The 10,693-nt window shown below is 44.8% G+C and overlaps 1 protein-coding gene across 2 annotated transcripts in view; it reads right to left on the bottom strand.

Annotated features, from left to right (window-relative positions):
• klhl29 (kelch like family member 29) overlaps positions 1–10,693 on the bottom strand; it is a 356,868-nt gene that overhangs the window by 75,483 nt on the left and 270,692 nt on the right. For both annotated transcript variants that reach the window (XM_080452938.1, XM_080452939.1), the window contains one exon: positions 4,858–5,056. In XM_080452938.1, coding sequence (XP_080309064.1) covers positions 4,858–5,056 — 199 coding nt within the window. The remainder of the gene's footprint in view (positions 1–4,857; positions 5,057–10,693) is intronic.

Raw genomic sequence — 10,693 nt, 5'->3', positions numbered from 1 at the left:
ATTATGGGACTCCCATGCACTTCAGCGGGAGCATTCTACCCCCCCCAGGCCCCCCATCCCACTAAATGGGGAACAGGTTGGTGCATGCTCAGCCTATTGTGAAAGAAGTCTGGCATATCAGATTTTCTTCGCTTCATTTACTAGGATTAAAGTTGAAAATGTGTCTCCTGTATGTATAAAGTTTTGCAAGAAACTTTAGTTGGGCATAGATTTTAGGATAATTAGGGCTGTGATGGTATGGAATTTTGATTGCTGCTGTGAAAAAGCAATACATTATACATAAATACATTATTATTTCTGTATTTATTATGCTTAGCCAGCGGTTTAAAACCAACATTTTCTTTGTAAGTCGTAAAGTCTGATTGTTTATTTTGTGCTGTAATATACTGTATGTTTATCATTTGTAACCCAATGTTTTAATCCAGTAATGCAGTTATTTACCCGGCCCTAAGGATAATTGGGTTAATTTTGGACTTGATTCGCCCCTCCCGATTATCCTGTGGTATGAGCACGATGCACAATTTCGCCCCGATTTCAAATCTTAAGTACATAACATGTTTGATATTTATGACTGTAAAAACGAACAGAAATCCAGTGTAGCAATGAGAGCCCGCTCTGACTGTCAAGCAGAGCTCATGCCAGGGTGGGCGAACATGGTGAGCGAACACTATCTTCTACTATCTGTCGAGTCAGGTGGACTGTGGAAATAGACACATGCATACAACCAGCTCCACAAGCTGTGTCTGACTGTCAACCTCTATATTTGTCTGGTGCATAGCTCCCTCTGAAATAATTAATTTAATTCCCTTTAAAGTTCACAGGACAGCGGTGATGTTGAGTGGTGAGTTTAGTTTACTCTGTGTAAGAGATAAAACAAAGAACATGTTAAATGAAGCGAGCGGTACAGTAGGTGGATCTGTCGGGTTCTTATAAGGCTGACTACAGTCTGGATCTGGAGGGATAGAGAGGCATGTCTTAATTGGAAATCTAGCTTGAAAGAGTAAATTGGATGTGTAGCAGGAAAAATTCTCATTTGCGGGCACTGCTGGAAAAAAAGATTAAAGTGCAACGTGTGTGAGATATATGAGATAAATGTCTGCACAACATGCTCTGACGCGCGTTCTGCACACACGCACAACAGACCCATACAGACACGCACTTACACACCAACGCTTACTGTACTATGCACACAGCGATGCATGCGTGTGCGTGTACGATTCACAAGCTCACAGATTGAGTGCACTCAGCAAGAAGTGTTTCACGGATGGCAGTTCTCCTTTCTTTTTCCGCTTGAGAGACTTATCTTCTGAGCTCAGGTGGTGTTCCATCTGTTTATGTGCTCTTTGGAACACACACACACACACACACACACATGCGCACGCACACACACATGCCTTCCTGCATTAACTGCAATAGGGAGAGAGAAAAATCTGAAAATGTCATCCCTTCAAACTTCATTCTACATCCCTCTCTCTCGCTTGCTCATCCCTCTTCCTGTCCTCATCCTCCGTTTCCTCTCCTCCACCTGTTCCTCTATTTTCTCTTGCCCCCCATCTCCCCTCCTCCTTGTCAACATCCTCATCCAACAACCTCAACCTCCCCTTCCGATTTTTTTCTTCTTCTCTCCATCTGCAAGCCTCCACTCCTCCATTTCCCCCGGTCCGTTCATTCAATATCTTTGTAGCCTGTGAATTCAAACAGTCCTGTCTCTCTCTCTCTCTGTCTGTCTGTCCTCAAGCTTTCCCTGCAGTCCCATTGACCATGCACCCTGCTGTGAAACGCAGGCCCAGGCCAACAGAGCAGCAGATGGCCCAGCACACGCGCGCGCGCACACGCACACACACACACACACACACACACACACACACACACACACACACAATGTATGTGTATACACAAGCACATACACTACACACATAAACAACAACCAATGTATGCGCACACGCAGAACACTTGCTCAAATGGCCACACGATCGCAAAGCCAAGTGCATGCAGGCCGGTTTGCACACACACACACACACACACACACACACACACACACACACACACACACACACACACACACGAGCGCGCGCACACACACACACACACACACAATTTTCACACTTAATTTCTCTCAACACATTGTCAGACCCGAAGACAAAGTGTCGGACCCTGACAGTGCGTCTTAGCACCAGGGCTTCAGTGTCACGATTTGGAAATGAAGTCGGGGTTGTAAAACTGTGTGTCACGCACGCACACACGCACACACACACGCGCACGCACACACACACACACACACCATCCTCGCCAAGCCATCTGGTTTCGAGGCACCCGATGTATTTATCCCATCGGCAGTTATGCATTTATAAACATACTGCTGCACGCAGCCACAAGCTGCCGTCAATCAATACAGCGCTCTGCCAACGGAGGGCAACGGAGGCATCGGCTATGCACACGGGCCTTACATACCAACGACCGGATGCAGAGCCATTTGCAGAAAGCCGGAGAGTAAAAAAAAGAGCTGCCTTGTGGGCGAGCATGATGTTATGATGATGTTATGTGGCGCACACATAATGCAACAAATGCCCCCACCCTCCCACCCTTCTCCTTGCTAGCCTCCCTATCCTGCAATTAAACATGTGGAATTATTACGCGAATATAAATCCCCTGATGTTCGTTTATTGGCAAAAATGCAGGTTCAGTGGGACTGCGGCGGTCGGGGTTGGTGAACTGACCACACTGTGAAGTGCCATTTGTTAAGCAATTATCTCCATTCTGCCAAGCAGAAAATAAGTTACGCTGGACTGGAGTTGCAAGCCCATAATACCTCACAGACGCCGTAATTAGGCAGCTCTTTACTGAGACGGGAAAGAATCAGGGTCCTGGTTGGGCAAACAGGGAGCGGGGGCAACAGCCAGAAGCAATTTACAGGCTTGAAAGTGCCAACTGATTTCCAGGAATATCCAAGTTTAACAACATAAGCAAATATGTTGGAGGCTGCTTGGAAAAGGAGCGCTTGGCCTGATGCGCTTGGAATGAGAGGGCCTGACTGCGGGCCGACCCGCTGCGTATTTAAAATGTTTTTTTTTCTTACGCGGTCGGGCCTGTCATGACAGAGGCCAGAACAAAATCAGCTCCATCGGACACTCAGAGAGACTGTTATGGTTGGCGACTCTCGGCTATTCGTAGTAACCTCGAACGCCGGGTTCGCCTCGCAGAAGCCAAAAGCTTCCATTTGGCCCCCGTGTTGAGAGCGAGTGGAAAACCTAGCAGGGGCTTTTTGGAAAGCCTGTGACCTCTCGCTGCAAATGTGAAATGGTTCCCTTCATGTCTGTTCATGTCTTTTACAGTAGTCGTAGCCTGTAGCCTGACTTATACTTAGCCCATTGAGACCTGGAACGCATCTGTGTCATTTTTAGATTTTGAGCTAAAAAGCATTATTATACAGTTTGGCTATTCAAAAATAGAAGATATACAAGCTCATAGCGAGTGCCGCGCTACGAGCTTGTAGATCTACTATTTTTGAAAAAACGTGAAAATGTGTGCAAATCTTTGAAAATGTATTATTTTAAAGCGTTTACCGCTTTAAAATAAAGCACATTTTTAACTCAAATCTTTGCTTCTGGGGGTCCCTGGAACAAAATATTTTGAGATGGGGGTCCGCGGTCATGAAAAAGTTTGAGCACCACTGATATAAAAACATATGTTTTTTCAGAATACTGTTGGGATTTAGAAGACATTTCTAGAATCGGCTTCAGGTCTTTAATGGGTTAATTGTGCGCTGGTGTCGCGCACTGAAAATAGCCCGATCTACGAGATCACAACGCGTTGCAGAACAACACAGGCTTGTTTCTTTAGCAGAGGGCAGTGGCGGGGTTGGATCAGGGGCAGACCTGAGCGGCTCCCCAGTGTGTGTGTGTGTGTGTTTGTGTGTGTGTGTGGGGTGTGTGGAAGCAGGATGCATGGTGCTCCGGGTCACACAAGCTTGTGGGCGGCAGAGCATGCCGTTGGCGTATACGGTTCTCAGGATGATCCTGGCACAAAGACACAAGTTCGTCGACTTACAAGGAGCACGTAGGAGGGTGGGCCGTGGGGGGTTGTTGTGAATGATGTGCAGATGTGTGTGTGTGTGTGTGTGTGTGTGTGTGTGTGTGTGTGTGTGTGTGTGTGTGTACACTGTAAAAATCCAGAGTGTTAATATAAAGTGTAAAAACAGACTCTTACGGGTACAGTTATGTGCATGTATCTGTGAGTGTCACACTCTGTGTCCGTCTGTGCATGTACTGTAGCAATAACGCTACAAGATTTCGGAGGTCAGTACAGTGATTGAGAGGCTTAACCTAGAACCCGTCCCTACAGCGTGGTCATTTCTGGTGTCAAGCTTATAGAAGACCTGTCTCGGACCAGTTGCAAATTGCAGACAGGTGTTCTTTTATGGCAGTTTTGAAGGAAGGTAAGGAGTCACACTTTTCGATGGCTGTTGGTAGGGCATTCCACACTTTTGGTGGCATAACAGTAGAACAAATTTAACCCCAGGTTTGTGCCGAATCTGGGTTGAACGAGATCAGTGGAGCTCCCTCTGGTGTTGTGCCTGTGTGTGCCTCTCACATCTTTGAAGTCGTTTGACAGGTCCTTGAAGACCAGGCCCATTGCAAGCTCCTCATACCCTCTTTAAACATTTTCAATATTAATTGAATTTATGTTTTTTTAATAGCCAACGTGTAAATGGATAGTGTTTGAAAGTCGTTAAAATGATTGTGATGATACGTTAACAACTTTTGGTGGCCCTGGAACCCAAACCCCACTTTGAGAACCACTGTTTGACACCACAGTGAATCAAAACCAAGTGAATTTTCGCCCAAGGGGGGTGCCTACCTGCAGAGAGTCGCGGCCGGGTGCGGGGCGTCAGCATCTCCTGGCGTGCGTGGGGCAGCATGTGGTAGCGCTTGGCCTCGTTGACCAGGTCCCTGCAGGCCTCCGAGGACTTGATGAGCTCCTCGTTGTCCACCACGTTCAGCAGGTAGGACGGATGGATGAACGGAAGACGGACCACGGCCAGCAACTCCGACATATGCTGGAGGACAGAGAGAGAGAGACAGAGAGAGAGAGAGAGATAGGAGGGAGATATTGATTGATTGATTGAATACTGTATTATGAGTTTGCAAAAAAAAGCACAGGAAAGTACAGTTCAATAGAAGGTCTGCTAAAATGTTTTTAAACCCAAGAAAGCCTATGGCTTGCTTCCATTGGGGTCCTTTGTATTCAATTCATCAAAACATTTAATGATAGACAAATATGCAGTACTATGCAAATCATCATATAAACAGTTAGAAATCAAAAATAAAAATATGTACAGTAAACAGTACATATAACAGAGACATAGAACAGGGAGAGAGAGAGAGAGAACAAAGGAGAGAGAAAGACAGAAACAAAAGGAGAGAGAAAGGGACAGAGGGAGCGAGAAGATGGAGAGAGGAGGGAGAGAAAGAAAGGTTGGGAGGGAGGGAGAGAAAATGGGAGGAAGAGAGAGAGAGAAAAATGGAGAGAGAGTAAAAGAGAGAGGGAGACAAAAACACAGAGAGAGAGACAAGCAGAGATTAAGTCAGACAGAAAGGTACAAAAAACAAAACGGCAAGCATGGCAGCAACGGAAAAAAGATGGAGAGCGAAAGAGAGGAGTGGTGGGGGGGGGCGGTTTGGGTGAGAGAGCAGACAGCAGGTAAATTGTCAAGTAAACTAATCAGAACTAAACGTGTCGGCAGCAACAACAGAAGCTGAGGGAACGAAGACAAACAGTAGACGTTAGATGTTAGGACGGCGTGTCTCCAGTGTGGGCCGAGAAAAAGAGGCCACCTGTTAAGACAATAAACAACTGCGTCAGGAACGGCTGGGGAACGTGCACGTTAGCACTTCTTATAACCACTTTTTGCTCCATATACTTTGTTGTATGGCGGGCCGGCGTGAGCTTGTAAATCTGCTATTTTCAATTTTTTTTAGATTTTGAGAAGGGGAAACGTATTTCCTATATGAAGACATACCCAAAATGAGTGCAAGTGTATGTGTGTGTGTGTGTGTGTGTGTGTGTGCGTGTCTGTTCGTGAGACTGTGTGTGTGTGTGTGTGTGTGTGTGTGTGTGTGTGTGTGTGTGTGTGTGTGTGTGTGTGTGTGTGTGTGTGTGTGTGTGTGTGTGTGTGTGTGTGTGTGTGTGTGTGTGCGTGCGCCAACGTACGAATGTGCACGCCAGCACGTATGTTCTCGCTGCACACACTCATGACTGCTCGCTTAACACAAGAGGCAGGTCCGGCTGTTACCATAGCAACTGTGGCTGTCCGCGCCTGCCTAACGCTGGTTTCATATGGTACTGTATGTGCGCGTGCGTGTACGTACATGCGTGTGGAAGTGCATGTGTGCGTGTATGGGCGCACGTGCGTGTGTACTGGTCATATTGTTGCTGTTGGGCGGAAACCTTGTATCTCCATATTAAAAGTTTTAGTCTTTTTTTCATAAATGAATGAACTTTGTCATACTAGAGTGTCGCGCAATTGTCGGCGAATTCAAATCCGCCAACATGGAGCTTCCATGTCTCTGCCTTTTTGGCCTCATTTAAAAAAATGGATGCTTGCCGACTGGCGATGCAACACGCTGTGAGCTTGTAGATCGGCTATTTTTGAAGTGAAGTGTGTCTGTGGGTTTTATGAATATTGATACAATGAGAGCTAATCCAACTCTCAATCTCAAATTTTTTCCATTTACTGAAAAGTCACGATTTTGGACAAACAAAGTTTCCGTCCCGAAAGTGACGTCGCTGTCGGGCAGAAACCTCTTATCTCCATATACTAACTTTTTTTCATAAATTAACGCTCTACTTGATCACACTACAGCGTCACACAAAAGCATCAAAAGCAGCAGATCCGCGAGCTCAAAATGCTGCACGTTTTGAGCTTGTAGATCTGCTACTTTTGACATTTTTGAATTAGAACCCTGAAAAGTAACAGTTTTGGACATATGAGGTTTCCACCTGACAGAGACGATAGTGTGTACGTTTCTATGTGAGTATGTGTGCGTGTTTGTGTGTTGGTGTGCATGCATACATACATGTATGCATGCGTCCGCCGTAACCCCATCGGGATAGTTTCCCATCTATCAATAGCAAACATTGTAAACAAGCTTGGACAGAGGGAACAGAGCCTGGAGGACACTGACCCCTTTGACCTCTGGGCTTACAGGGTTACGCACAGAACAACACACTGGAAGGAACGTCACTCAAGACAACAGATTATGGCTGACATGATGTCTCCTCTCACACCTGAGGGAGACAGAGGCCCTTGCCTCATGTCCCGTTTGTTTGCTACCAGGTTTTCATTTCCAGGACCCCCAGTTTGATATGTACAGTATTAGGCCAGTGTTTATCAACCGGGGTGCCGTATGAGATGACTGGGTGTGCCGTATACAATTTCAAATGAAAAAGAACGAAAGCACTTAAGTACTTAATTGCGCAGCGTGCCAGTCGCGTAGATATACGCGAAGTGGTTGTTTTTTTTACTCACAGGTTCACATTTGCCTCATTCGCTACGACACATTTCATTGTAGCACCACCGGAAACGGAATTAAATAAAACGAAAAAATATGAAAATATGAAGAAAAAAAAACTAATTCCGGATCCCATCCGCCTCCACTCTAAACCGGAAACTAAATGTAAATTTTCTCGGCCAAAGACCTAGGCCTAATGTTCAAGGTTTCTTTATTATTACATCTTGTGAGAGTAAATATTTTGTTCTGGCTCCTCATACATTGTAGCAGCAATAGAAATATAGCCTTCCCCATAATGTGTGTGTGTGTGTGTGTGTGTGTGTGTGTGTGTGTGTGTGTGTGTGTGTGTGTGTGTGTGTGTGTGTGTGTGTGTGTGTGTGTGTATATATATATATATATATATATATATACACACGGTATAAAAATATACACATATATACACCGTATATCTAGGTGTGCCCTGGGATCTTTTGGCAACGAAAGGTGTGCCCTGGCAGAAAAAAAGGTTGGGAAACACTTTGTAATAATTAGGCCACGGTCCTCTATTTAATGCCATTTAAAGAAAAATCTCTGTGTCCCCAATCCACACGGTAAAATCCTCAGTGCTTTTTTCACCCTTACGGGTCCATTTGGTTCAATTTGTGCACTCTCAAGAGTTACAGAGCCTGTAAGGGTCCATATGGACCCCTGGTGGTCCCCGGATCGAGGCTTAAAAACACTGCTCTCAGCCATGGGACCAGAGGGAAGGAGAGTAAAGTGAAGCAAAGTGAACCGTGGACGAGCAGCACACAGGAGAGAGGCTCAAGGTTCTTTATTGTTGCGGCTTGTGTACAGGTATACATAAGTGTAACATGTACTTTGGTTTGGCTCATCGGACGATGCAGCAGCATAGCAACACCATGAACAATAGTGAAAAGAAAAAAGAAGAGGACCTAAGTATCAAAATACTGTATTAACCCATTCAACCCGGGAACGCATCTGTGTCATTTTAGATTTTAGCTTTAACCTTTATTTTATACTTTAGCCATTTTTTGAAAAATCGTGAACATTTTTGCAAATCTTTGAATATATATATTTTTTTAAAGCAAACATTTGTAACTCAAATCTTTGCTCCTGGGGGTCCCTGGAACTACATATTTTGATATGGGGGTCGGCGGCCAAATACATATCATTTTGGGGGTCCTTGACATGAAAAAGTTTGAGAACCACTGATATAGCAACATACGTTTTTCAGAAACCTGTTAGGATTTAGAAGACATTTGTAGATGTGCTTCGGGATTGAATGGGTTAACACTCAAGATTTACTGTATATCTTTGTGCATCAAGGTTTGTGTGTAGTGTGTGTGTGTGTGTGTGTGTGTGTGTGTGTGTGTGTGTGTGTGTGTGTGTTTTTTTGTGTTTTTGTGTGTGTGCCTGCCTGCCTGCCGCAAGCTTAACTCCATTCTACAGATGGGAATGTTTTCTTCCTTTCCTCCACAAACACACGTACACACTGTTTACCCAACAGTTAATCATACAAACAGCTCAATACCTTCACAAACACTGTCTGTCTGGAACCGCGAAGTCAAAGCAAAATCTACTTAGCATACCGAGCCATTCCTAAGGGCGATATACACAACTGCAACGGAACAAAGACTCTACCATACAAATTAAAGCTACGTACTCCAACATGCTGCTGGGCTTGATCAATCGATCCAACGGGGTAGCTTCCCATAAGAGAAAAATATATATTTCCCATGTGTCTCCAAGATTTTTTTTATTTTTGCCCTAACATTAACGTCTGATTTTTCTTTTCTTTCTCACAACACCTTGTGATGCAACATGCTGTTGTGAGCTCTGCCTAGCTAGGCTGGACAAGAACTACTGCCGAAATTGTTAAGTCAAGTCAATTTTGTTAATAAAGCACATTTAAAAATAACCAAAGGCTGATCAAAGTATTGCACAGGATATAAACACACCAGGTGTGTTTTGTCTGGATTTAAAAATGAAAAGGCATGGTCGCCTTTCGTGGGACCGTGAGGAGCTTCTGGTCAGCTGATCTAAGTGACCTAGTGGTATTGAGGGGCGACGGAGTAGCTCGGATATGTAAAAAAACCAAATAATGAGTTTTTAAAATCAGTTCCGTATTTGACTGTGAGCCAATGAAGGGAAGCCAAAATGGGGGTGATGTGATCACACTTTCGGGTGCCAGTCAGGAGTCTAGCAGCTGCGTTTTGGACGAGCTGTAGTCTAGAAAGGGAAGAACTAGCAACTCCTGAGTACAGTGTGTTGCAGTAATCTAGGCGAGAGGAAATGAGAGCATGGATGACTTATTTTCCAGATCGTGGGCTGATAGAAAATATTACATTTTGGCAACCTGTCGTAGTTGGAAAAAGGCTCCTTTGACAATGGCATTGATCCGTTTATCCAATTGAAGGGCCGAGTTCAGCAGCACACCCGCATTTTTGACATGTGGTTTACATGTCAGCTTGTTGTTGTCTCCGCCAGGCCGAAAGGCATGGCGAGAGAGTATGTTTTACCCCCTGTCCGTCCGTCCGTGTGTGTGTGTGTGTCCGTGTGTCATTCTGTCATTTTGTGTACAGCTAATCTCTGGCACCGTTGGCTTGATCGCAGCGAAACTGTGCACACACACTCCCTGGATGCCAGAGCAGAACCTCTGCTCCAAATTCTTCACATGGGCCTTTTATAGCGCCACCAGGAGGCCGATTTGTGCAAAACACATTTTTGGACAGTACTCCTACAGATTCTGTCCAAAAATCCCGCAAATCGGTACACAGTATCTCTATAGTCATTAAAAGAAACGGCTCATTTCAGATTTTTCATATTCCATCCTGATTGGCAAAAATTGCCTTTCAAAGTTTGCAGGAGTACTCCGTTTCTAACAAAATGCCTCAAATCATGAACACAGCATGCAATTTCCGTGAAATTCTGCACACACATTCCCATTAGGCCGAGGAAGAAATGCCATTTGAAAGTGTTCAAATCAGCCTCATGGTGGCGCTGTAACAGGCCGATTCGTGTTTTTACCTATAACTGCACCGATCAGTGTAAAACTTTGTCTGCACACTCTCTAGAGGCTAAGGAAAAACCTTTGCCCTGCATTTTTCACATTTGCCTTTTATAGCGCCACCAGGAGGCAGACTTATGTAAAACACATTTTTTATATTAAGCCTTCAGATTTG

This window comes from Gymnoscopelus braueri (genome assembly GCF_963280865.1).
Source record: "Gymnoscopelus braueri genome assembly, chromosome: 16".
Taxonomy (NCBI): domain Eukaryota; kingdom Metazoa; phylum Chordata; class Actinopteri; order Myctophiformes; family Myctophidae; genus Gymnoscopelus; species Gymnoscopelus braueri.
The sequence above is the reverse complement of the archived record's forward strand: the minus strand, read 5'-3'. Positions and strand labels throughout refer to the sequence as shown.